This window comes from Lasiosphaeria miniovina (assembly GCF_030549165.1).
Source record: "Lasiosphaeria miniovina strain SMH2392-1A chromosome Unknown B0T26scaffold_2, whole genome shotgun sequence".
Classification (NCBI taxonomy): Eukaryota; Fungi; Ascomycota; class Sordariomycetes; order Sordariales; family Lasiosphaeriaceae; genus Lasiosphaeria; species Lasiosphaeria miniovina.
Window position 1 is genome coordinate 2,287,393 of NW_026848221.1, and position 26,317 is coordinate 2,313,709.

At 52.4% G+C, this 26,317-nt stretch overlaps 9 protein-coding genes across 9 annotated transcripts; 5 read left to right on the forward strand and 4 right to left on the reverse strand.

The window, feature by feature from the left end:
- On the reverse strand, positions 1-981 carry B0T26DRAFT_637103 (carboxymuconolactone decarboxylase; the record flags this gene model as incomplete). Its single annotated transcript, XM_060436900.1, has 3 exons — positions 1-177; positions 233-556; positions 712-981. 3 exons carry the CDS (start codon positions 979-981, stop codon positions 1-3), a joined length of 771 nt encoding a protein of 256 aa, XP_060300246.1.
- A 509-nt stretch (positions 982-1,490) lies between these two features.
- On the forward strand, positions 1,491-4,817 carry B0T26DRAFT_694400 (uncharacterized protein). The gene is made up of 4 exons (XM_060441239.1): positions 1,491-1,685; positions 1,784-1,888; positions 1,979-2,666; positions 2,729-4,817. The coding sequence occupies exons 1-4, from the start codon at positions 1,662-1,664 to the stop codon at positions 4,396-4,398; spliced, it is 2,487 nt and encodes an 828-aa protein (XP_060300247.1). The 5' UTR covers positions 1,491-1,661; the 3' UTR covers positions 4,399-4,817.
- Positions 4,818-9,635: 4,818 nt separating this feature from the next.
- B0T26DRAFT_133621 (uncharacterized protein) lies at positions 9,636-12,270 on the reverse strand. Its single transcript, XM_060433366.1, has 2 exons — positions 12,142-12,270; positions 9,636-12,051 (listed from the first exon to the last, which is right to left on the reverse strand). The coding sequence occupies exon 2, from the start codon at positions 11,923-11,925 to the stop codon at positions 9,760-9,762; it is 2,166 nt and encodes a 721-aa protein (XP_060300248.1). The 5' UTR covers positions 11,926-12,051; positions 12,142-12,270; the 3' UTR covers positions 9,636-9,759.
- Positions 12,271-13,003: 733 nt separating this feature from the next.
- Positions 13,004-13,986, forward strand: B0T26DRAFT_133542 (uncharacterized protein). The gene is made up of 2 exons (XM_060433364.1): positions 13,004-13,047; positions 13,176-13,986. Exon 2 carries the CDS (start codon positions 13,285-13,287, stop codon positions 13,777-13,779), a length of 495 nt encoding a protein of 164 aa, XP_060300249.1. The 5' UTR covers positions 13,004-13,047; positions 13,176-13,284; the 3' UTR covers positions 13,780-13,986.
- B0T26DRAFT_694407 (uncharacterized protein) lies at positions 13,523-16,375 on the forward strand. Its single transcript, XM_060441240.1, has 8 exons — positions 13,523-14,110; positions 14,177-14,356; positions 14,412-14,837; positions 14,888-15,082; positions 15,153-15,434; positions 15,487-15,527; positions 15,586-15,737; positions 15,791-16,375. The coding sequence occupies exons 1-8, from the start codon at positions 14,008-14,010 to the stop codon at positions 16,164-16,166; spliced, it is 1,755 nt and encodes a 584-aa protein (XP_060300250.1). The 5' UTR covers positions 13,523-14,007; the 3' UTR covers positions 16,167-16,375.
- A 1,215-nt stretch (positions 16,376-17,590) lies between these two features.
- B0T26DRAFT_133605 (uncharacterized protein) lies at positions 17,591-18,112 on the reverse strand. Its single transcript, XM_060433365.1, has one exon. The coding sequence runs from the start codon at positions 18,024-18,026 to the stop codon at positions 17,736-17,738; it is 291 nt and encodes a 96-aa protein (XP_060300251.1). The 5' UTR covers positions 18,027-18,112; the 3' UTR covers positions 17,591-17,735.
- Positions 18,113-18,354: 242 nt separating this feature from the next.
- B0T26DRAFT_738124 (flavoprotein pyridine nucleotide cytochrome reductase-like protein) lies at positions 18,355-21,396 on the forward strand (the record flags this gene model as incomplete). Its single annotated transcript, XM_060443545.1, has 2 exons — positions 18,355-18,366; positions 19,567-21,396. 2 exons carry the CDS (start codon positions 18,355-18,357, stop codon positions 21,394-21,396), a joined length of 1,842 nt encoding a protein of 613 aa, XP_060300252.1.
- A 1,597-nt stretch (positions 21,397-22,993) lies between these two features.
- On the forward strand, positions 22,994-23,837 carry B0T26DRAFT_672071 (Nitroreductase-like protein; the record flags this gene model as incomplete). The annotated part of the gene is made up of 3 exons (XM_060439410.1): positions 22,994-23,293; positions 23,428-23,495; positions 23,588-23,837. The coding sequence occupies 3 exons, from the start codon at positions 22,994-22,996 to the stop codon at positions 23,835-23,837; spliced, it is 618 nt and encodes a 205-aa protein (XP_060300253.1).
- Positions 23,838-24,148: 311 nt separating this feature from the next.
- B0T26DRAFT_694422 (phosphatidylserine decarboxylase-domain-containing protein) lies at positions 24,149-26,187 on the reverse strand. Its single transcript, XM_060441241.1, has 3 exons — positions 25,593-26,187; positions 25,399-25,530; positions 24,149-25,346 (listed from the first exon to the last, which is right to left on the reverse strand). The coding sequence occupies exons 1-3, from the start codon at positions 25,958-25,960 to the stop codon at positions 24,257-24,259; spliced, it is 1,590 nt and encodes a 529-aa protein (XP_060300254.1). The 5' UTR covers positions 25,961-26,187; the 3' UTR covers positions 24,149-24,256.
- Positions 26,188-26,317: the final 130 nt, after the last annotated feature.

A 26,317-nucleotide genomic window follows, 5' to 3' on the forward strand; every position in this document is an offset into this window, starting at 1 on the left:
TTATATGTCGGCAACCTGGCTTCTCCATCCAAATCCTGCAGGAGAGTTATCATCAAGCATGGTCATACCTGAGGCTACGCATATGTCGACCACGATATTGCGCACGGCTTTGACTTCTTCAACTGCGGCGCCGCCATTGCGAGCCCCCCTCAAATGACCTTTTAGTTGGGGATTAACCTGTTCGGTGAATTAGCGGGAAAGGTCGTGGGCGGTTTTTTATGGGGAGGGCTACTACGTCTTGAGGGATGAGGGCGGCGATCATGACAAACGAAGTCTCGACGGCATTGAGAACGCTCGTGTTGCTCAGGATATAACCGTACAGGAGCCGTGCCGCCAGTCCAAGATCCTCGGTGCCTGAGCGATCCATCTGGCCCATAATCCTCTTGGATATCTTGCCGTAGATATCGTCGAAGAAACGCTGGCCACGTTGCAGGATCTCGGTTGTTGGCGTTTTATAGATGTCGAATGATCGCCCGGTAGGAGAGGGTGATGCCTGTGGCTCATCTAGCATATCGGGCGGTGTCACCTTCTTCAGCTCGAGCAGTGCATTGATAGTCTGGTGAGGTGGGGAGTGAAGCGGTCAGCAGACAAACGAAAGAGCCTTTCATCTCCTCAACCGTAGATACTAGACAGGAACTCTCGCGAAGACTGTGTGTCACTGAAGCCGTTGCAATTCAGGGGTCTTATTTTGTTTTGAATGGAAGTAAGTACCTTGGGAACGCCGCCTACAGCCGCGGCCTTTACCAGTGCCTCACGCATGCGTCGGGAAATTACCAGCCTCTCATCATGGCTGGGTATGGAATCCACAAGCTCTGGACCCCGAGTCGTGGCGTATTCATAAACTTTGGCAATCTCATCAGGCCGGTTCAACTGAGACAGCGTGGTTGCTGCAACCAAATACCATGTATGCTTTGGTAGCTGAGGATGACTCTGAATCGAGGCAAGCAAAGCTGGCGTAACAATCGCCGGTAGCGATCCCATGGCCGTGGTACTGATATGCTCAAGGTACCTAGACGACTTAGTTATCGAGGGCACAGGAGGGTTGGTAAGATAGGTACGGAGTAGTCTGGTGGCTAGTGACTAAGGTAGTATCTTGAAGTTGTTTCCATCTTCTTCGTCTCGAGTAAATAAACCCAAGAGCCTTCAAAGGGCTGTGGATTTAGAAAATGATATGGAAGTTTGTATGGAAGGCAACCCAGGTCACGATTGGATGCTGTCCAGGAGTGAAGTCGCCTTTCGTGGTGGGTTGTACGTTTGTAAGCTCCGTTTAGCAAGCCCATACTAGTAACGGCCCGAGTACGGATACACACTAGCAGACTCCGTACTATACGGAGTATTCCGTTCCCTGCACGATCCGCACCATGTAATGCATTACGGTAATTACAGCGTAAGTTACCGAGCTTCCGGTGTTCTAGGGAGCGAGCCAACCAAATCCTGTGGCTGACGCAGCTTTACCGCACTACCTGCGTCATCCAGTGTGCCCTGTGCATCGCAGCTCGGTACGCCGTTATTACTATAACGTGGCATCAATTGGCCACCAAACCGCTTCGTTTCTGGGTCGTGATAGCCCCCTTAAACCATAGTAACAACATGGCCAGCTAGCTCGCCCATCAACAGACTCGACATTTTCCCACCTGTATACGCATTGCCGTTCATCAAAGATGCGGCTAGGGTGGTACGTCGGGGTAAGCCAGTCGCAAATGCTCCCCATCCTTCTGTCAGCCCGGCCTCGTAGGGTGAAGCTCCTACGAGCTTTTGACCGTAGCTAACATGGCTTCATTAGGCCTCGGCGGCGCTCGCTGGCGCCGTCATCGTGTCCGCCTTCCACCAGCGCGCCAATTTCTACTCGTCCATGGTTCATTTGGCCCAGAGCAGTATCTCTTTGATGGTTAGTCTTTACCGTCCGCATCGCCACGACCCTCACTATCCGCCATCCCATATCCTCCGCGCCATCCGCTAACGTTCTATATCTTTGCAGTCGATTGTGAACTTGGTATTCGTTGTCTATGGCACCTTCATGTATGGACTCCAGCGCCTTTTCTTCGGCCCCCTCCGACCCGTCGAGATCGAGCAACTCTACGAGAAGGCCTGGTTCGCGGTTACCGAGACCTGCCTGGCAATGACCATCTTCCGCGAAGAGGTCGGAGCCTTCTTCCTTGTCATGTTTACGGCTCTCGTTACGGGCAAAGTTTGGGGATGGATCGGCGAGGGCCGTGTCGAGGTGCTTGAGCAACAACCCCCCGCGAACCCTCGCCTCTTCCACACCCGTCTCAGCGTCTCACTGCTCCTCAGCATTGCCTACGATCTTTGGCTACTCGGTTATGCCGTCAACACAGTGGTGCAACAGGCGCGACCCACCATGATGGTCATGTTCTTATTTGAGTTCGCTGTCCTGACAGTGTGCTCGTTCCAGACGGGCCTCCGCTACATCGTTTCGCTTGTGGAGCAGCGTGTTGTCAAGATTCAGACCCGCCAACGTCTGGAAGACCGCCGACTCCAGGTCAGGGACGAGAGAGCTGCCATTCTGAGGCGAAGAGAGACTGGAACCGCCCTTGACACCGATCCTGAGGAGCTCCCAAGTGAGGACGACGTGGATGAGATGGATATCGAAGTACCCGGCTGGGAAGCCAAGGGCCAGTGGGTTTTGACATTGGATTTGATCGCAGGTGAGACTCGTCGTGTTCCCGAGACGAAGCCACTCTTACCGATTTACTAACATTATTCCAAGACTTTGTCAAGCTTGGAATCTACACGGCATTCTTCTGCGTCCTGTTTACATTCTACGGATTGCCGATCCACATTATCCGCGATTGGTTTGTAACGACGAGGTCGTTCTTGAAAAGGCTCAGCGCTCTCATTCGCTACCGTCAAGCATTGAAGGATATGGATCAGTACCCGGATGCTACGGCCGAGGAGCTGGGTCGCGAAGATACCTGCATCATTTGCAGAGAAGAAATGCGACCTTGGAATCCTGCGGATGCCAGTCAAGTCGAACGAACCCGCGCAAAGAAGCTCCCCTGTGGTCATATCCTGCATTTTGGGTGTCTCAAGAGCTGGCTAGAACGTCAGCAAGTATGCCCAACCTGCCGACGCCCCGTCGCCAGAGACACAAACCAGCCCGCTAGAAATGGCGACGCCATGGTCTTCCGGCTGGGGCTTAACTTTCCTGCCGGCCAGAACCGGCAGCCTCAGCTACCCCCAAATGGCCAGCCTGCTGGTGGGCAAGCTGCTCAGGGGGGAGCACCGAATAACCAGGAGAATAATCAGAACCCGGCTGTTAGGATGTTTAACCTGGGGCCTATTAGACTCGGGTTTGCCCAGGGTGGTGTCAATGATATTCAAGATATGGCTCAACGGCTGGGCATGCCAGCTAATGCCCCCAACCCCCCTACAACAACACCCGTGGGTACTACACAGCAACCTAACAGCAACCAACCTCCCAGCCTCGAGCAGATCAGAGCTCAATTGTTGGACGTTGCGCAGCGCGTTCAGATGGACAGGCAAACCCTGAACAACACTGCACACGAAGTGCAAACTCTCCAGTTTGTGCTAAACGAGCTTGGCCGTCTACAGCAGATGCAACAGCAATCGCAAGCCTATCAGCAGTTAATGCAACAGGCAGCGGCTCTAGGTGTTGGTCCGGGACTGGGGGCTCTGCCCCATCCCCAGCAGCAGCAGCAGCAGCAACAGATGCCACAACATCCTTTTATGTTCCCTACGCAGCAATTCCCTCATCCATTTGCGCCGAGGCCCACACAACCGGTCACTAGGCATGGCGGCGCTCACTACGGCAACGCCATCCCATCTGGTAGTTCAGACCTGCCTGATGGACTCGTGATCCCCCCTGGGTGGTCAGTTCTCCCTCTTCAGCGGTTAGATGGAGGCGCTCCGCCAGTAGATCCGCCGCCGCCGAATCCGCAAGCGTCATCTTACCCTATTCGCGACATTTTGCAGTCTGGTACTCCACAGGTGCAGAATAGTCTCCAACCAACACCAGCCACCAACCCCACGGCTGAAGTTCCGGGCACAGCCCAGACAGACAGACCTGTGGCGTCCAGTAATCCTCCAGAGTCATCCCAGGGGCTTGATGCACAGAGACCTCCCATTTCCGATTCAAGAGTACCGCTAGTCACGGCTCCTACTCCTCTTGCGCCTAACTGGCGGGGGCAGGCTCAACTTTTGGGTGACCAGGCTCAAGGAGGCATATTCGGATTCCAGCGAGCGAACACCCCGGGTACTCAGGACGATAGAGGGGAGGGTAGTGACGGGCCTGTGGGGGTAACTGGCACGGAATCAGAGAGCCGCCAAGGGTCTGTCCCAGAGAGCGGCGATGGTAGTGCAAGCAACAAGGGCAAGGCGAAAGCAGCCACAGTGCAAGACGACGATGATGAGGATTGATGCGATGCAGTAGAAGCGGTCATGGGTTTTGGCATCATGGCGTTCGAGGGTTGGTTTGTACTTAACCACATGTAAAAAATTCAATTCAAAGCGAAGCCGCGTGGCAACGATCTAAGTACCTAGTACTAGGCAGGGCGGTTGTTTTCAGTCTCCTCGAGTTCAACTAACAGGAACCTGATAAGCCCCGTACCAGCGTGCTACTACTATATCATATGTTATATCATACTTGCGGAATAAGTGGTATTGGGGTTTGTCCAATGTTTGATATAAATGGTCCGGCACATACCGATGCCACATTTGCTAGCCAATACACATCACATCACAGGCTGCAAGCACGTTTTTTTCTCGAAGTCCGAGTGTTTAGGCTGGACTACTAGTACTTTACCTTCAATTCTTGGTTTACCAGACAGGTGAGGCAGTCCTTAAAGGGAAGCCGCCACGGGTCTATCTACCAATCGATGGAGAAGGCAGTCACCACCAATATCATCTCTAAGCGCATACCGTAACTAATTAACACTCGAACTTCCATCCATAGTTTCCATCCACCCATCTACCTATCTAACTGGCCGTACAGTTCCCAGCACTCTTGCCCAGGCTCACTCCAACATTTCCTTCCACAGTTGGGTACCTCGTTCGTCCCTGTTCCCAAAACAACCTGGCTAGCCAGGGGGAAAACAATTGTTAGGTAACACCCGCACCCGCGACGTGGCCCCATCATATGCGGTCCGTCTTCCCGTCCCCCCCAAGGAGGGAGGAAAAGGAGTTCAAAGATATTTAGCCAACAAACTTCAAAGAGAGTACGCTTTCGATTAGACATATACATCTACACATATGCACACACGACCGAGTTCTTCCCCACAAGTCTGTCAAGAGTCACAACCCTACCGAGTACCGGCGAGGGAGAACGAAGAACCCGGCATACACGTTACATCCAACGGAAGAACAAGATAGGGGGTGCAAGCGGTGCAAGGGTGCAACAAAACAAGGAGCGGATGTGCACAAGAGAGGGATAATACGAAACTCGACAATAGAAGGGCTCGCTTTAGGCTATCACCGCCGCCGTCATCCTTTGGTCCAGGCGAAGGAATCTGTTGTTGGAGGAATGGCAAGAGGAGACGGGGAGAACCGCGCTCGCGCCCGGCTTTTGGATGTGCCGGGCCCCTGGCCAGAAACATTCACGGGTCCCGATCAACAACACATGCAACAATATAGGGCTACGCTGGATGTCAACAACTACGACGGTCCCTTTCCCCGAACGCTGCCGGGCCCAAAAGATTCATGGAGATGGAAGAGCAACAGCAGTAGCGCCTCGTTATCTAGCAGCGAGGACGAAGCTGAACGCGCACGGCAGGCCCGGCTGGCAGCAAAAACCATCATGGCGAGCTGCAGAGTGTTGAGCCATCGCCGCCAATACTACTACCAAGACAGGCTGGGGAGCAGCAGATATCGCGAGCCTACACGGGGCGCAATTTACCGCAACAAGAAAAGAAGACGCAGCAACGACATCACGTCTGACCCTCTCTCACAATTCCTCCCGTTAAATGTTTCTAAGCCTGACCCAGATCAGAACGAGACAGTATCGTTGTCGTCGGCAGCAACAGCGGCGGCAGGAATGGCGGGAGCAGCAGCAGCAGTAGCTAATCCAATTGCGCCTAGAACCTCTTACGCCCATGATCAGGAGGACCAGCAAGACGAAGGAGATAGTAGCAGCATCAGGGGAAGACGCCAGCTGTCGTCGCGCTTTGCACTGGCCCGGATTCCTCTTTTCGGACGGCGCCGAGGGACGCTTGTTTCTGAAGACGACAAAGATCACCACGACCATCAAGGCCAAGAAAGAGAGGAGAAGAGCACCAAGAAAAAAGGAATAAAGCAGAGGCTCTTTGCATTGAAGTTCAAGATGCGCAAAGGTAGTCATTCGGAGACGGGCGGCAGTAGCGGAGAAAACGAACAAAACGTAGAAGGTGCCGGCGTGGCGCTTGAGACGATAGGCCTGGGTCTAGAGGTTTCTAAGGAACACGGCAACGAATGTGAAGGCATTTCTTTCGATGGCGGCGCAGTAGAAATAGAGGCTATGGTCGAGGCATTGATACATGGAGACTTGGCAAGCGAGTGTGAGGTTCCTCTAGAAGAGGATGGGAAGAAAGGGCAACGTTTGGATAGGCCAGAGAATGGAATCGACGGACGATGCTGGGAGAGAATACAAAGGCAAGAAGATCACGACAGGGACAAGAGAGAGTGGGAGGGGGAGAGCATGGTCATAGATGCGCCTTCATGGTTCGCAGACATCGATGGCACCGGCAGCAAAGACAAGGGCAAAGAAGTAATCGGCCCACTCGTTGTCGTTCGTGCCCCAGCTGAAGAGGATCCCCGGCTTGTCGGCCTTGAAGAACGCTGGACACAGACCCCATCATGTTCCGCGACAGCAACACATCCATCCAGCGGGGTGCCGGAAGAACATGCCCCCAAAGAACAAAATGAAACTGCCGACGGGGGCCAAGTTAACCCTCGTGTGCAGACATGCAAAGCTTCGGTCTGGTCTAGTGGCGTGGGCGCATTATGTCCACAAAAGATAACGGTGGGGGTTGAGTGCCTCGACGATGCTTCACCCCTCGTCCCGGGACTCGCACCAAAAGAGACATCGAAACAGCGACCTCGTCCCGGGGCTTTCCTCTCTCGCAGCAGCAATAGCAACAATGGTAGCAAGAAGAAAAGCGACAAAAATCCAGCGAGCCAGCCGGGGCAGAAATGGGTGAGTAGCGGGCTGCGCTGGGTGTTTGACAGTTTCCGGGGGACAGCAGGCGGTGAGAATAATCGAAGGACATCCCAGACGCACGAGGAGGATAAGCAGGACGATGTCAAAGGGACTAGAGTTTCAAGGGATAAGAGCCCTCCCTCCTTCCAAAGAAACGAAACGGCGGCATAGCTACATAAACAGAGTAGACCAGGAGAGTATCAATGCATTTTTTTATGTTTTTAGCCCCATGAGTTAGGCTCGGGCTTGGGAAACAAGCTGAGGAAGAGGGTGGAAAGGTACAAAGAGAGACAGTGTAGACAAAGAAAAATAGCAGAAGCGTGAAGGTGTAATTCTAGGAAGCAAAGACGTTACTAGTATGCAACGGCCTAGGAACGAACCCGGCAGGGGGGCAAAATGGAACATGAAAACAGGAACTTCTAAGTAGTAGGCACACGATGTAATAGAGCTTGGTGTATCGTTTCCATCTTCTTGTGCTCTTGGAGAAGAGCACATTCAAGGCAATTATCAGACCCCATCCTTTGTCCGAGCACTCCAATCAGTATCGTCGGCAGAATCAAGAGGGAAATATTAACAGGGGCTGCACGGCTTCATTCTCAGGAACCTCTTCGTCTCGAGCCGGCCAAGTTTTTGTCCCGCCAATCTGGCTCGCATTGGATCCAGGCAACAAGGGTTGTTACCAGGAACAGAACCACCACTGCTGGTGATGTTCATTACATAGCTCACACCTGTCGGCTGTCGGAATGGTGGTGAGGTGGAAGACAACCCCACCAAGACAGTTTTGGGGGTTGACTTCAATGGCTTGCGGTGTTGACGTGGTTGTCGGTACTGGCAGGGCTGAGGGATGATGATCCCTCATAAATTGCCGCGCGTGAGCCGCTCCAGCCGCTAAATATTATTACTTAAGCAATATGATATGGCTCGTGCAGACCTCGTATTTTCGCGTGTTGCGGAGAGAAATTGCCTCTGCAAAGTGCAAACGGCTTTTCGTTGAGCATCGAAATGAAAGTAAGTACACAAACATGGCCTGGGCTTTTTTGTCCAGCTCACAACCACCATGGCCGATTGCGTGATGCTCTACCATCTCTGCGGCATTGTGGCCTCTGCTGAGACAGCTACGGCAATGCTACTGCGAGAATAACAGTAGTTAGGTTTCGTTATGGCAAGATTGTCTGCAGATTTGGTGCGACGCGAGAACCGGGAAAGCCGTGTATGTATCAAAATCCTCGGGTGCAGCAAGACAGATTCCGTGCTCCTAGTGTTTTCGCTGGAGGACGAGTTACGGTGAGGCTGTGGTTCCGCCAAAGCTAGAGTGAGACTGGGGTATAGAGCCTGGGAGACGAGGACCCGTATGTACATACGCACCCGTAGACACAGAGAGGGTAAACAGAGGCGTCTTGTTCTTTCTCCTTTGAGCGATGAGCATCACGTCTTCTCGAAATGGTACTAGTAGCGAGTGTCCCCATCCCATCTCTTCCAGTGGTTCCATAAGTAATAAAAAAACAGCTGAAATACGTGCACCTACTATTTGCCGTGTTCTGCGGCCTACCAAGTTGTGTGGCAACTCCAAGCTGCTCAAAAGACTGAAGCAACTAAAAGCAAGCCGCCCAATGGCGGGACCGCCGACGTGTTGCATGTTGCAGCAGCTTTTGACGCCAAAAGGTGCCACGCATGCAACTGCGGGTGGTGTTGGGTGTGGGTGTGTGTGAATTCTTCGCGCGAAATCCGGCAACCATCAGCATCTGGAACTAATGGCTCGGGCCGTCAAGCCGTGAGAAGGTTTTGATCTGATGTTGGAATGCAGCCTTTTTCTTGAAATTCCAAATCGCGGTTTCGCTTGTTTCTGCGGTGCTCGCAGCTCCACAGGTAACTGTAAGTGGTGGTTCTGGTGTATCCGTCGCAAGTGTCCCACAGAACTCTTAAACCGGCGTAGATGATTGGGGAAACTCACAGTCCATCTCCTGCCAAACGTCAAACCGGTCTGGGTACGTGGGATGCTGAAACGGACACATAAAAATGTGTCATCAATTGAACCCCCTTTTTCCCCTTACACTCCCCCTTTAACCCACCCACCCCGAGATGTGTTGGGTATCGCAATATGCAGTTGGCACGAGGCTATTAAATTAACACACTTGTTGCGTTCTCTGCGGTGACGTCTAAAATAAAAACCTAGCACTACAATTTTGTAGCCGGAGCAATGTACTCGGCACGAAAAAGACTGTTGCCTCTGGCAATAAACCAAAATCCGAGCCCAAGCCCAAGCCAGACGAGAGAGAGCCCAGGGTACGCTATACAAAACCATGCCATGCCATGGATGATAGGGGTGACCTAAATTTTTCCAACACATAACAAAATCCAACATTAAAGACCGAGAAAATCCTCAGCAAGCTAGTTCCCGTTAATGCAATTTTCCCAGCGCCGATTCATCCGGAGCCCATTTTACTAAGACCAAGACCAAACCCAAGCCCTCTGCGCCTGTTGAATTGTAGAAATTGTCTCAAGGCGTGAGACACCAAGTACAGGATAAAAATATTAAACCAGGAACAGGGCAATGTATAAAATGGAACGGCCAAAATGAAATGTGAAAGCTTGAAAAGTAATAGTGGCGATTAGGAAAAACTCAGAACTGATCGGACATCATGGTCTTGACGATGATGGAGGTGGTGGTGGTCACCGCCAACTTCGCTCTTTGGCCGAGTCGACGCCTCAATAACCGAATTCACAAGAGACTTGACATTGTCGATGATCCCCAGCTCGTCCTTTGCCGTCTGCGGGCCCTGAAAGTCAAGAGGTGAAAGCTGGGCAGCCTCGTCTCGTCGCCAGTACGAAAGGACTTCCTCTTGCCACCTGCGCAGGTTGACAATCTTGAAGCTCTCCTCGGCAATGGTAAACATGAGTTCGGCTTCCATCGGAGACGTGCGTAATCTGTGGATGAGCCACTGGTTAATGTAGTCTGGTTTGCTCTCGACCTTTTTCATAAGATTGGTGATGCCTAGCTCCTTCATGCACTCTGCTCTACGCCGAGCGTTTGCCGGATAGTCCTTGGGCAGCCTCATGGCCCTGTCCATGGCCGCCTTTGGGGAGAGGAGGTCGAGAACGTGCGAAGGGTTTGAGACCAAGATCGGAAACTTTGGGTGAGCTAGATCGCCCGTCACTCTTGAGTGCGGCTCAATCGACATATTGCCGTCGGGCAACAGAGAAGTCCGGTTGCTTCCTGAGAAAATGGCAAATTCCTCATTGTACGATGCGTTCTTACGCATCACACCTTTTTCTGTGCATAGCTTTCTCAGCTGCTCGACGTCATCCGATGCTTGTTCTAGCTTCCTCCGCAACTGGACTTCTTCGTGCTCAAAGCCCCGAAGGAAGTCAATGTCGTCGTCTTCAATACCGACCCCGAACTTGGCCCTAAAGTCTTTCGCGTCCGTGGGCACCTGTGCAAGTGATAACCTCAGCAGCTTCAGGTCGTCCTCGCTCATGAAGTTGCCCTGGTTGTTGCGTACGCGGTCGCGATGGAGCTTCATCTCGAGGTCATACAGTATTTTATCATGCCGCATCTGCAGCTCGTCATATGCCTCGCCGGCGTCTTCGCGGTCTGCAACGGTGTCAAGCAACTCTTGGTATAAGGGGTGTATATCGTCTTCACGGTCGCCAGATATGCCCAATAGGGAGATTCTTGATGCTGATGCCGGGTCGCTGTCCTTGCCATCATCATCTTCCGATGTATCATTCTCCTCTTGGTCATCCGAATCGTTATCCGGATCCTCTGCAGCCGCCGTCGCCGCATGTTTTTCCTCGCCCTCATCCTCGTCCTGTTGCCCCCCATACTGCACAGACGTAGCGTCGGGGGGACTCACGCCAACTTGGTAGTACAAAAGACGGAAAAACTCCATCTCCAGCGCCTGCAACTTGTCTTCTTCCCCATCTAGTTTTTTCTCCAACGCCTCGTATGCAGATTCAGCGGAATAGTAGTCATCGCGGATGCTCTGCATCTCATGGAATCGCTCGCCCATTAAGTCGGTAGGGGCCGTTGTCATCCTTTTGGCCAGGTGCGGTCTTATTAGTTGCATAAAAGCATTGTCGGCCTCGGCCTTTTGTCGACGGAGCTTCCGCACTCCCTCCCGTTTCTCAGCCATGTTGGTTCGCAAGTGTTTAATTCTTCCGCGTTGATCCTCCACCTTTATCAACAAAATCCGGCCCCGTGCTTCGGCGGGCAGGCTTGTCACCGCCTCGTCTGGATTTTCGGACCGAGATTCTGGAGAAGCTGCAGGGGCGGTTCGCTGGGCCTGCGAATGCCTACTGGCTGTGGGACGCCATGTGAATGGTGGGCCAGCACCACCGCCCCAAGCTCGAACGGTCAGGGCAGCGGATGACACCAAAGGGATGCGCCCTAGTGCGGGCGGAGGCGGTAGGTAGTCATCCTCGGAGCTAATGAGCGACTCCTCCCTTGACCACGAAGCTGAATCGGACTCAGAAACGGGCACAGAGCTCGAGGTGCCATCGCGGCTGCGCGAGCCGGGTATCAAACCGGTGGTCCCGTGGGTTGGGTGTAGAGGAGGAATGGTGGAGGTCGGTGGAGCAACCGAGTTTCTGATAGGGCCCGGGCTCGCGGTTGTCGGGTGGGCCGAGTCAGTGGCGGCGGCAACGGGTGGAGATGTTGATTTTCGGGCTTCTGGTAGTGGAGCCAAGCCCGGGCTGCTCGCTGTCTGGTCACGGCCGAACCCATTCGTGCCATGTCTGGTCGGGGCGGGGGCCGTCGGGAATGTTGCGGTCGCCATCTGGCTTAAATGCAGCGCGTCCGTTCCTTGTCAACATTCTCGATGGCCATGACCGCACATTCTCCTGCAGGCGCCAATGACGTGCCGGAGTTGGTTCTAGAGAAGGGCAATCCGTGAAGCGACAACCTAAGAGTCTTGAGGTTACGAATAGCCGGCACGTAGAGCGTGTTGTACACTAGTAGAAGAAGTGTGTAAACGGCCTGGTGTCAAGCTAACCTTGAGGGATTGGGGTTGTGGGCCTGGAAAGGCAGGTAGCCCGGGCCACTGGGAGAACCCAGCCCTGAACCGGTTTGGCCTCGCCGCCTCAGGACTAGAGTGGCGGTTATTGGGGCCCCCTAACTAATTGTTGGAGGAAGCCAAATTAAGGAAATTATGAAAACGGTGCAGAAAATGAGGCAGGACTTTGCACAGTTCTCAGAAAAATACATTCGTGAATTTGGTGCCTTGATGCTCAAGTTGGAGTCATGAAGCTTGTATTGTTTCTTTCCATGTTCTTTGACAACCAAAAGAGCAGTATTCGCCAAGGTCTGAGTTACTGCTTACCTCGTAGAGTACTGTACCTGGGTATTCTGTAATCTGTAGCCATGCCTCGGAAGGGACCATGCCAGGATTAAATAACCCGAGATGCAGTACTCCGTACCTAAGGAAGGTCCCTTTCTTTGCTTTCTTTCACCTTGCCACCTTTCCACTTCTCACCTTCCACCTTCCACCTTCCACCATCAAGTCTCATGTGAATGGGTTACTTAAGTACCTTATGTACTTAAGATACCTGTTTCACTTGCCCTCGTCAGCAGCACCTGTTAGAACGATACCGGGATATTTGATAGATGTCGTGTATCAATACAGAATCTACTCCGTCACAATCTCTCGCGCAACAAGAGCGGGTGGATGCAGAGTTACTCCCTCACCACAAGTGACAAGGTGATGCCTCCATCTCCCCACGCTCCTGGTAAATGCATCGGCCACATCAAACCCCACAGTGTTGAGGCACGCGGCCAAGTTCGTCCATACACAAGGCAAGAGGGGGGTGCATGCATGCACTCGTCTCAATCCGGAAAGTGTATTTTGGCTCCCGACAGGCCATTTCGAGGCCACCAAGCAGCACCCGTGACATTGACCCTTGTCAGTCAGCCTCCGCCCTTTTGCCCTCGGCTCGCACCTTCCTGTCGGGTAGCTGCTTCAAAGTTGACTTGATGTGAGTTTGACTGGCCAAGGCAGGGGCTGTGGTACTAACGCTCGCCGGTCTGGAGCCTTTTTCGTGGGCCCTGGCTGCACGAACATGTGCGGGCTGCCGTGGACACTGGGCTAAACTTACAACGAGCCTACCCACTTGTCGACCGCCTGAGCCGCCACAAGCATATGAGTCTTAGTAGAGGAGCCAACCTTTCGCTTGAAGAAGGTGGACCGGGGCCCGTCGACATTGGAGCGTCTTACTCTGGGGCGAAGATAAGAACAGCAGAGCCAGCCACTTGGAGAGCAGCCAGCCCAGCCCAGCCCAGCCCGCGCTTCCATCCTACACTCGCGATCCGTCCCGATCGAATCGACCGACATACAGCCAGACGGGCAGACCCTCTCGTTCAGCCACTGTCCCAGCGCCGTTCGGCCCCACTCAGCCAGGCGGCCATCGAGCTTCGACCGGCCACGTTCGCTCCAGTCCCCGCCATCAGCCGGCGGCGACGTTTAGTTTGCGTCGCGAATTATGGTCGGGGTCTTGTGTCACGAGCGTCCCCCCACCAATTGAACTTGCATTTAATATCCTCCAGACGGGCCAGCAACAGCTCGGGATTCCGCTCTCAGTCCACCCCTCCTTTGCGGGTCAGCCAACACTGGTGTCTAGTTTGCGGCTCTGCGTAGGCAGAAGGCCAAGCCCCTTAAGAAGAATAACTAGTCTGCAATAGCTTCTCCTGACGGCCCTACGTCTGTGTCTGGGCGTTTCGGTGCTCGTCAAACATTTTACTAGTTGGACGTGCTTGGCCCGTAACCGTCCGCCGCCGTTTCTACCCGTGTCTGATGTCGCTTCTCTGCCCAAGCCGTCCCCGTTCCAATCCCACATCTTTCTGCCCTTCACAATGAACCATCGAGATGAGTTCTAGGAGACCAAATCAGCGGCCCGGCGCCGGCTGGACCGAATGGACCTGGTCACAGGAGCACCAGCAGTATTTTAGGCAGAGGCTCGACCCCCAAGGTACGGGCTTTTCTTCTTTCCATGTCCACGCCTCAGTTCCTTACTGAGTGCCGGTTCTATCTCTAGGCAACGTGGTAGAATATGACTATTCGCAGACGACCCCGCGCGGGAATACAGTCAACGATCTTACCGCCGGGTTTTCTGGCGTTTCCATACACGATCCATACGATCAGGATGCATCGTTCACCCAGGACGCAGCCCATGGCGGAAACGAGGCTTACACATATGGGCCGACCATTGCAGGAGGTATGGCTACTCTGGGTCTTCGCACTGGTGCGTCCTGCGCTAATGCTCCCCGCAGATTCAACCCAGGCATATGCAGCCGCCCCCTGGCAGGACCAAGCCACATCCTCGTCAAGGAGCAAAGGAAATTCTCTTGATGCGTCCACCAAGCCCAGGCCGAAAAACAATCGAGAAAAGAATAGAGATGGGACAAAGGACAAGGGACTCTTGCCCAAGAAACCTCGCTCAAAGCCTGGAAAGGGTCAGGGCAGTGACCAATATGTCGATTTATCTCCTGATCCCTTCTATTCACATTCACAGCAACCAAGAGCGAAGCCCACCGTCACGTCTGGCTCCGGGAATTTGGAGCCATCCAGCGAGTACTCAACGGGTTTTCAGTATCCAGAGTCCCCGTATGGGCTCCCTGAAAGTGCCTCCGGGTTTGAGACCGGCTCTGCTGCTCTCCCTCAATCCTCTATAGGGTATCAGGATAACTACGGCAGCGGTATGGTACTTTCTCATGCTCCAGGCAATTTCATCTCTAACTTCACACAGCGCATGTCGACGAACCATACCCGGTGCAACTCTCAGTCGGTGGCGACGAAATAAAGTACCCTTATCACGGGGAACAATACCCCCAGACCAGCCACACTGACGCCCAGCAGTCAACCCCAGAAGACCCTCAGCCGGGGAGCTACACGGCAAAAGAAGCAATAATTGAAGACCAGGCATCTGCCTCTTCATATAATAGTTCGTGTCTTGAGAGTTTCAACTATCATGTACCTGTCAGTTTTCTGCTTGTCGCTAACGTATGCCCTAGCAACCCAGGAACCCTCTGCAGACCAGGAATCTACAACCGAGTCCGAATATGATGCGGAACAGCCTAGCGGGTATGAAGTTGGCGGTGCCTACACCCATGAAGAGTCTTCCTCGATGGCGACATCCTACGACTATGGAACATATCCAGGATACGAAGAAGACACCGGCCAAACAACACCCAGAGCGTCCAGTCCAGTTGGCGGGGTCGCCAATACCTATCGATATGCAGCGAACCCTACTACTGGCAACCCTGGATTTTGGCAGGAGGCGGAGTTGGACGACCGTGAGTAATGATATATTCGACAATATTTTCATAAACTAATGGCCCAAACTAGGTTATGTAGTGGAGCCGTCCTCCAAATTCGCACCGGGAGAGGTCAGTTGCGGCATCTACTCCTTCAACAAAGGTACTTTCTAACACTGACTCTCGCTAGGTATTTAAAGTTCTTTGGACAGAGCCTCTAGGTGCCGGCCGAAATGAGAATATGACAGATGTTGAAGTACGTTCTGTCATGGGGCAAAGATTCTATCACGGTTTCCGGCGCTTCATTGTAGTCGCAAATGACGAAGGGCATTGCACCTGCATGTGAGTATTTTCACTTCTGTAAGTGTTTCGTAACCCAGCTAACATGTTGGCAGTCCAATCTTGACGTATGAACGCAGGGCATGTACTAAACGGGGTGTAAAACCCCAGAAACATGGCGTTGTTTATGATGTTCGAGCCAGGCCCCGGATGCTCGAGGGAGAGCCACAGCTGGGGTTTGATCCCGTGCAATTGGAGTTATACTACGGAACTGAGAGTCTTGCGAAAGAGTCTCGCGTCAACTATTCCAAGCTTGTGACGGTGGAGCACAACATCAAAGTCTTCTTTATAGGTCGCATTGTCCCCGATGACTTTAGCGCTGTCACGGCAGCCGTTGACAAGTGCTGGACCGACAAGAACCGCCAAGGAACGGAGCAGCAGCCGCATCATCGTAGCAGCAGGCACCACAACAATAATCATCGTCGCCGATAGATTATATTCTCGACTGACGCCGTCAGCAGTTCTATGCATTCGGCCAAAGCGAACCCATAACGTTTAACGCCTTGTGCAATGCCACGAGGAAGCATGTCGTGGACGTGTCTGGTTAAAGGCCAGCGAACTATGTCCCAAAATATACGTTGATACCTCGAGCTCTCGCCTCTACGCGGCAGAGATCCGTGGCTCTTTGACCAACCCTTCTCTTTTTTTTTTTTTTTTTTTTTTTTTTTTTGGGGGGGGGGGGGGGGGGGGGGAGAAGAGATTTGGACGTTCAGAGAGCCGCCTCCGAGGTATATTTCCTTGTTGTTTCTACGTTCGAATAGCGAAAACTTTTTTTTTCAGATCTCTATATCTCTTTCTCGGTCTCGATGTGACTCCGCTCTCTGGCTCGTTCAAAATACCCTTGGGTGATGTCGTTTCTTGGTCATTTTCCATACCACAAAACACGTGGAAGGAGAAAACCAAGACAAATTTGAGAAAATTTCAGGACTTCTAGCCTCGAATTTTCTTGCCCCCATCATTTACCATTCATCATTTACCTACCATTCACCATTGTCAATGCCTCATTCTTTGCCTTTAGTTTTTGCTTGGTTCCATCTTCTTGTTTTCTCGTCCTCTCTACTTGGCTTCTTTAACGATCACGACATTATGAATCATACCGCCCAGGAGAGAAAGAAGATAATCTATGTGTTAAGTAAGGGCATTATAGCTAGCTTTTGATCACGTTAGATAGAAGTGCCCCGTGCTGGACATCAGAAACCCTCTCAGAATAACATCAGTTGGCCTTGTCGACGAGCGAACCGTCTTTAGTCCATCACGAAAGGGAGCATTTCCGGCACAGATTTGATTCGTCGTGCCTGGGTTGCATGAACCAAAACAGCAAATTATAATCGGCAAAATGTAGGAAGGACGAGCACTTGTCTTTGCTTACTAATCCCGGTCGCGATACCTCTTTTGGCTTGGCAAGCCAGTGGAATGAGGCATTGGCTACCTACGCAGTAGACTCAAGATCAACCACGTCTGGACCTAGTATAGTATCGAAATGTCGTCAGTGCCGGTCTTTTTGCGTGATCCCCTAGTCGTCTAGGTGCCAAATGACTGCGAACCCACGCGTGCCCAACGCACCCTTGTGACTGGACCAGTGAGGGACGTAGCTTCGGAATCGCCATATTGCCGAAGTCTTGCTCAACGGACGAACTCGACCTTGCACTCGACACGATGGGGGCAAGCAGCCGCCAAGATACTTGGGGGGATAAATATTCGAAAGAGCATTATCCGAGAAACTCGACAGGCTGCTTTGAATTTACATGTAGGCCGGATTTGTGCCAGGCTCCGTTCCAAAAAAAAAATAAAAAAATCCCGCACTTCCAGCGGGAAGTTACTGGTATTAAAGGGCAACGTTAACAACTCAGAAACGGTCTACGGGCGAAGGCGGCTCAGTGCGCCAACAAAATTGAACCGTAATGACGCGTTACCATCAGAAAAATTGCTTGACCCGGCCGAGCATAGCTGAGCATTATTTGTTCATGAGCCGATTATCGGCAAGTTATTTCTAGCTACGGACTAGACTCTGCCGTTATTTAGAGGCCCGAATGGAATTTGGCTGGCTTTGCCCCAGAAACTAACTGCCTGACAGCTTCTGCAATAAATCCACAACAAACTGCCGTGATTCCCCAGTTCACTAAGGAAACTAAAGTTTAAAATACGGAATACATGGCCCCCGATACTGCGAGACAACGCGCTCCTTGCTCTTGCTTCGGGGACTGCCCGCCGAGATTGACAGGTCCTCGGAAATGTTAGTTGGCATAGTCGAAGAAACAGGAGGGCGTATGAAAACCGAAAAGAGACCCACATCGAACAGGGATGGTTATCTGATCCGTCCCGAAGGAAGAGACATTGTGGGGCTGATTGATAAAATTTGATTGATTAGATCTGCGTTTGTGTAAGCCTCAGCACAGTGCTAACTCTAGACTACCCGGCTCAATTGCCACAAAGAAGAAATGGGTGCCGAGTTCGGAGGATTTGTTCATCTCTCGTTGAAGGGCAGGTTCCCAATTGAGCATCTCGTCTTTCGCAGTTGCTCAGCAGCAGTCACCCATATGCAACATACATTCGCTGACTGACTTAATTGACCTCGGCGAATTAGGCTGACTTTAATGCCACTTGACAATGTGGTCTCACCATGACGTTCAGAGTCTTTTGGCATGGCCGCGATGTTCCCGGGTGCCGGTACTTTGGGTGTTGTGGGCTGCTCTATGTATTGTATAGTGACATTGCCATTGTTTGGTCCCATCGTCGCAAGACCAGAATGTTTCTCCAAGCTGCCGGTTTTGTTCTAGATCGGCCGATTGTTTTGTGACTGGGCAAAGAACTTTGCGTATTCTCTCACACATTTAACTGACTCTGCTGGGGAGGAGAAACGCAAATAGACCGAAGATGGCACCACATAAAATTGCCCTCGGCTGAGGTCTTCCCATACTTATTTGATACTGGCCTGATAGCTAGTTTACATCCCCAGTAATTGACCGGTAATTCCAGGAAGTAACACCGCAAGCTACGAAGCGCAAGGCTCTCATACTCAGTGCACCATACATCACCACATTGTGCACTGAAATTTGTCGTTTCTGGTCATTTGACCCTGACTGCTGATGAGAGAATGGACCTAAGCCAACTGAGGCTGGATGGCAGTTTAGGAAAAAGAACATGCGCATTTAATGAGACAGGCTGAGATATCATGTGGGTAACTAAGCATAGAGAAGTATCGGGCTTTATGGAATCTATGTTACAGTATTTATTTTAGTCTTGAATTAAGTCTGTTGCTGGTGGGTTGGTGTGTCCATACGGACGGAGGAGATGCCCTTCCTTTTTTTTGCCCCGCCCGATCTGCAGCAGGCGGTAAAACGGCGGCAGCCCTTGTCGGGCGGGTCCTTCCCCTGGGTTCTACGCACTGTGCATCGCCCACCCTCTGCCGCGTCCGAATCGCTGACCTCGAAAGTCCAGCCCGATGACAAGGGATTAGTTAAAGATCACCAATTTCCCATCTGTGGCCCTGAGGATTCTCCCTTTCTCTCTGCCTAACCAGCTCAACTTTGAGCCCATCAAATTCCGTTGTGGTTTGCCTATAACTTTGAACAGCTTACAGTTCCCATATCTCTACATCAGCATATCCGTTTTCTGCAGACCCTGAGCCTCGGTTCGCGTCTCGACGAAAGCCGGTTCCTTGTTAAATTCGGCCATGCATCTATAGCACACCCGCCACTTTTCTCCTTCGACATTACCGTTGACATCTACCAGCTTTTCCTTATCTCGCTGCCGGCTGCTCTACTTCCTCATCTTTACCCCGCCACTCTTCGCAAAATAGAGCACACCTCACAACGATACAATGGTCTCGCAGCTTGACCGCTTGCTTGTCTTGAAGACGGCAGGGAGCGTACCCGAAGAGCCTCGCTCAGCGCCGTCAGCCGCCCCGTCGCTTACATATTCGGAGTCGGCCGACGAGATAGAAATTGAAGAACCCCGCCAAAAAGAGCCCCGGCCTCGCCGCGCATCAACGCGATTGATCGCGCAAAGCCCGGCTGACGTGCAGCGCATCACGGGCGAGACCACAACGCAACTGATTAGAAGGTGCTGCGGTGGTGGCTGCTGCCTCAGCCTGGGTTCCAAAAATGATGGCACTCAGTACGAGGACATCGAGTTTCCCGACAATGACGCATACAGATCGCTGCTGCTCAAGATTGACCAAATCCCGACTGCCTTGAGCAACTTCTGCGATCTACCGGAACAAACCGTATTCCTACAACCCCTGCGGCGACCGTCCAACCCGCCGTCTCCAAACGAGTCACCTACCAATGCGGATCGCAACATACGCATTGTCTCCGACATCGAGAAGACGATGCAGGGCCTGAGCATGGAGGATCTCGACACAGAAATACAGCCGCCATCCTTTGTCCAACCGCACCCGCCGCATCACGTCTTCCCTGCCCGCATCCACAACACACGCGAGCTGACAGGACAAGGCGCCGAGAAGCGTACATTCCACTTTGATCTGGATGTCACTGGCTACCCCGAGGGCGAAGATACCGACTTCAAGGTTGGCGGAGCAATTGGCGTATCGGCACCCAACGAGGCTTCAGCAGTTGATGAGGTCCTCGATCTCCTCCTTATACCCCGTTTCCTACGCGACAAACCCGTGCTACTGCGGACAACAACAGGAAGATGGCCTACCGTTTGGGGCAGTGATCAAGCCCGAGAACTGGTTACGACACGCCGGGATTTATTGACCTGGTGCTCCGACTTTCAGTCATACCCACCAACGAAGCAGCTTCTCCGCGTCCTCGCCGAATACGCAACCGACAAGATTGAGCGCAAGATTTTACTGTACCTATGCTCAGCTGAGGGGCAGGGCGTCTTCTGCGACTTCAGGACGGGCCCACACGTTTCTCTTATCCAGATTCTAAATGCCTTTCCCAGCGCCAAGCCGCCTCTGGATTTTGTTCTCTCATTCCTACAGACCCTAATGCCGCGCTTCTACTCTCTGTCGAACGATCCCCACGAGTCGTTTTTGACACGCGACGGCAAGCGACACCGCTTGATTGAGATAGCTGTCACTGTTCATGAGGCGGCTGACTGGCGGTCAGGCAGGCGTCCAGGTGTTGGGTCGGGCTTCTTCCAACGACAGGCTCTCAAGTTTCTGGAAGCCCAGAAAAGGGGCGAAAAGGATATTGAGATCTATATTCCCGTGTTCAAGGGCTTGATGGCCAACCCCCTTGCCAAACAGTTTGTGTCGGACGGGCCCATGCTCCTGATTGGAGCCGGAGTCGGCATCGCGCCTTTCCGAGGCTTTGTTCAACGCCGTCTCAAGACAGCGAACTGTGCAAATAAGGTCTGGGTTCTTCAGGGTATCCGCGATTCGCTTGTCGACGAGCTGTACAGCGGCGAATGGGGCGTGCATGAGGATGAAGTGAAGAAGGTTGTCCAGAGTCGACGTGGTGAGGGTCGCTACGTCCAGGAAGAAGTCAAGCACCAAGCTGACCTTGTCTGGTACATCATTAATTCCGTTGACGGGCGCGTTTTCGTTTGTGGCAGCACCAGGGGCATGGGCGAGGGTGTCGAGAAAGCCCTGATTGAGGTTGCAATGGACAAAGGCAACCTAGAGCACGACGAGGCCAAGCAATTTTGGGACCTTAAGAAAGAAGCTGGGCAGTACATCGCTGAAACATGGTAGTCTTTATCGGTCATGGAAAAAAGGATGACTTATTCTGGGGTTTCGATCATATCTACAGGGGCCCTATATCTCAGTTACAATGGGCTGGGATTCTGAAGGTTTAGGACGGACAGGGAAGATCACTAGATGGTGTTTCAACAGGCGCAAGCACTTTCGGCGTGAATGGGCGTTTCTGGCTTTTTACGGCATTGGTTCTGGCAGCGCATTAGACAGGCGCAGTCAAATATTTTGGCTTTATTTCCTAGCACATATTTTTGACATCTGTGGCAGGTGGTTTTGGTATTCCTTTCGGTTTGACTGGTGTAGGCGTAGATAGTTTCAGAGCAAAAGGGTATATATCGCATTTCGGAGATCGAGTTTTTCGACCTTGTAACATGCATTGATACTACTTTACCATTTTCCTCGACCGTCGCTTTTGACCTTTTGCGATGGTCCTTTATTATACATGTCGGTCCTGAACGGGAAAGGAGGCGAGCCTCTGACTACGGTACCGACGGTATTCCGCAAACCCCATGTCAATTCCAGACGAAGAAGCCTGACAATCGCCCATCATGAGAGCCATAACGCAATACATCGGAATTATGTAGTTGAAACGATAGCAACCACTGCCGATACTGGTATCCGTGATTAGGCAAGCTCTCTGACTTACCTCCCTTGCTTCCCTTCCCTACTAAGCTTCTTGCATACTGATAGTCTGATACTGAGTAAGGTAACTGCGCTCCCAGCCAGTAGGCGGATAGGTCGGGGGGTTCCGCAGCTCCCAGCGACATCCTGCCCCGCTCGCTCTCCTACACATCCACATCCATTGGATCTTTTCCCGGCATTAAAAATAATAACGGCGGCGGAGTTCTAGGAATTAAGTGACATTGACTTGAGTTGTCTCTGAACTAAATTCCATCGAATTGCACAGAAGCTGGCGGCGCGCCGGGTTTCGACCCATCTTGCCGCCGTCGATATCCTCGAGGACCACGACCCCTGTATGTTACCGCGCGGGAAGGCAAGGGTTGACGCTCCCACGTGGAGAATTACAGCGCATCTGACAAACGCTTTTTGTCGGTTGTGGGCTTTTCACCCAGGGACAGAAGGTTTCCCTACCTATTCTGGACGCATGCTGTCTACCGATTGGTCATTTCCTTATTCATATGGGCACTGGCTTACATATCTCGCCCAGAAAAACTTGAGTCAGGCCTGTCCTGGTTGACAAAGCTGGTTAGATTTTCTGACATGGGATTGTCGCGACCAACTCCGAAAGCGCCGCATTCTCGTCGCCCAATTCCGAGCGGACGCGCGCCAGCAAGTGCCGTCCCCAAGATCTGTAGTGCCGTCCCTGTGTCGAAATTGCGAGATGGAGATAACACGGTGTTGATTATTATATACTAGGCAGATAATCTACCCACTTGGCCTCTCCCTCCACTTCAGTCTCATCCACTTCTCAACAGGGTAATCTTGTGGCTTCGCCCAGTGTGCTATGCAAAGACTACTTAAACTAGCAACCGCCAGAGTAACTTCCTCGCCCCTTCGAAGCGCAACCTCTTCTCCATCACCTTCCTCCCTTGTCGCAAATCAGCAACAGCGATACTCAACGACAACAGCCACCATGTCGTCCAACCTGAGCGCTAACACGGTCTTGGACCTTATCAAGAACCGCCGCACCATCTACGCGCTGAACAAGGATCTGACCATCACCGAAGACCATGTCCAGGAGATCGTCAAGGAGGCTCTGCAACACGTCCCCAGCAGTTACAATTCCCAGAGCAACCGCGTGGTAGTGCTTTTCAATAATGATCACAACAAATTCTGGGAGATAACCCACGATGTCCTGAAGGGCATGCTTCCGGAGGACCGCTTTGAGGCCACTGCAACCAGGCTTGCCATGTTTAAGGCCGCTGCGGGAACCGTATGTTGTCTCCTATTCGCCGCCCACCTACCCCCCGTCACCTTCTCTTCTCCTCTGGCTCTCAGGCTGGCAGATTGTGAGGTGTTGTTTCTTCTTGAAGTATCTTTGTTAACACCGGTTCTGCGAGTTCCTAGATTATGTTCTTCGAAGATATGTCAGCCGTCGAGGTTATGCAGGCCAAGTTCCCGCCCTACGCCGACAGGTAAGAAATGATTTCATAACATGTTACTGCCATATCACCACTTATGCATCACGAAACATTAATACTGATGTTCATCTCCCCCGCGAAAACAGATTCCCCCCGTGGGCTGCGCAGAGCGCTGGCATGCTCGAGTACATCCTGTGGGTGGCGCTTGAGGCCGAGGGTCTCGGAGCCAACCTGCAGCACTACAACCCCATCGTCGACGCCAAGGTCACCGAGGAGTGGAAGCTGCCGGCTTCTTGGAAGCTAAACGCCCAGCTTGTGTTTGGCGGCAGAGCGGGCGAGCCTGGAGAGAAGACGTTTGCGCCTCTCGAGGAGAAGTACAAGGTGTTTGGGGTTTAAAGGAAGCCCAAAAGCCTAGGAAGCCACCAAAAGGACAGAGGAAAAGCTAGCGATCAAAATATGGGTGTTAAAAAGGTGGCTAGATGGGTAAGGTCTCTTGTTTTTCTCCTTTCTGCTTCACGTTGAGATCTCTTCACGGGAGCTTGCATTGGGAGGCGTTTTCTCGTGTAGCATTGGCATATATCCACATAGAGACATAAACGGGTCTTGTTTTTAATTTTTCCCACGCCAAGATATATACGGCACTGGTGAAGGCATGACACTGACATTGATGGCGGTGCTGTTGCAAATACAAAGCTTAATTTAAACAAGGAGTGCTTACATCTATATCAAACACCTAGGAGTCAACTTAAGTATACATATATGACAGTAAAATCAACAAGTGGTATCGGAGAACAACAACACCTGGCAAGTGATGTTTAGGACTCGACACGGCCAACCATTTGCCCAACCTTGAGCTTCTGGCCCTTGACGACGTTCCATGACCAACCCTTTCGGATCTGGCCCAACTCGTCATACTCGGCAGCGGGTGCCTCAAAGACCAGCACAATGGTGCTACCCAACTGGAAGCCACCCATCTCCTCACCTCGCTGGAGTGCATGACCACCCAATACGGCACTAGAGGACTCATACGTTGCCTCCGCATATCCTAAATAGGGTTCCCCTCGTTGGGCTGCATCTTCGGCCGCACGGTCGGCTGCCGTATCCGTTGTCAGGCTGTTTGTCCGCAGCTCTCGATCGAAGTTGATTTTTATAGAGCCAACGTTGGTAGCGCCAACGGGCACGTAACTAAAGAAGCCCCACCGCCAGCGCCCAAGCAGCACAATGCGCTCATTCAAAGTGAAGAGGCCGGGTAGCGTACGCTGCAGATAGGGCGAGACGCTGTAAAGCTCTCCGGCAAAGTGACGGCGGCGCTCCACAACCCAGTTCGTGGGCGAGTGGAAACGGTGGTAGTCGCCAGGGGCTAGATAGATGACGGCGTAGTACAGCGATGTGCGGTTGTCGTCAGACATGAGGGTGTACCACGGCTTTTCGCCAAGCGCGAGTTCCGCGGAGACTTCGGACACGGCGGCGGCAGACGGGGTCATCGACTCATCCTTCGGCGTGTCGAGCTTGCTGGATTTTTTAGTGCCAGAGAGCAAGTCCGGAAGGGTGTATGAGATGCCATTAACGCGCGCAAACTCTTCGTCCTTCCTCACCAACTCCTCATCCCCCCCAAGCTCTCGCTCCACAGTCACAGGATTTCCCTTTTCTGGACGGCTCTGGCTCGAGATGCTGGGCGTCGGGCTACGTTGGCCAAGCAGCGCCTCGACGGTGTACGTCATGCCCTTGACTTGCTCGATGTCGCCTCCTTCTATTTGACCGAACTGTAAGACACGCCCATCGGCGGGAGATATTAGCGCATTTGGGTTGGGGTCCAGTGGACGCACACCCGGCTTAAGCGTTCGGTAGAAAAAGGCTGCCAAGTTCGGGAATTTATGAAGGTCGGTTTCTTCGATCTCGTCCAAGCTAATACCAAATAAGCAAACAAACCAAGCACTATAAGATTCAACCGACATACTTGACCCCAAAGATAAACGAATACAACCGGAACCCAGGAACTCTGAGATAGTAGGGAATAACCAATTCGTTAAATTTGCCCCATATTCGGGAAATAGCCTTCAGTGGCAGCGTGGACATGACCTGGACCTGCCTGAACGTATGCGTCAACAACATGTGCAATTGATAGGATTAGAGAGGATAATAGGCACATACCAAGGACCATCCGGCCGAATGCGCGGCCTCTTCTTGGGTTGCGGTTCTATCTTCCCATTCTCTGCCACCTCCTTCTCCTGCTCTCGGGTAGAAACCTTATAGAATTGCACCAAGCCCAGAAAGGCGACACCCAAGCCCACGGGTATCGGATACCAATGGAAATTGTCGTTCTGCGGCCCGGACGATGTCTTCGGTCGGCTCTGTGATTTCTGGGAGAAATCACGTTGGCCGAACGAGCGCTGCGCCGGACGCCAGCGTTGTGACGCAAGATATTTGTACTGGCATGCGCATATTGGTGACCGCTGTTTGATTGCCAAGTGCGAAAATGTGCCTCTGCTCGAGACAGCGCTGATCTGCAATGAAGCCATGGTGTTTTGGGGGGAGGGGATGTTGCTCTTTCTCGTGCAGAGCTGTCGGATCGAGGGCGGAAAACAGAGTTCAGTTTAGGAGTAGACTCGCGTCATTACGTTTAGAGGCAGGAAAAGCGCGTAGAACCCTCCCCTGGAGACGAGATACGGGTATAAAATGCGATAAAATGTAAGGGGAGAGGGAAGGGCGCGCAAATTGCGGTGCTGTTCCGTAACTACTCAGCCGATAAGATCAAAGATTTGGCTTCTTATGACGCAGTTTTCCGCCAGTCGCCTGAGGGAGGTGGGAGAGCTGCCAGCCAATCACGGAACGGCGCCTGCAGTCCGCCCAAACCCCTGGGATACTGGGGTTTAGAC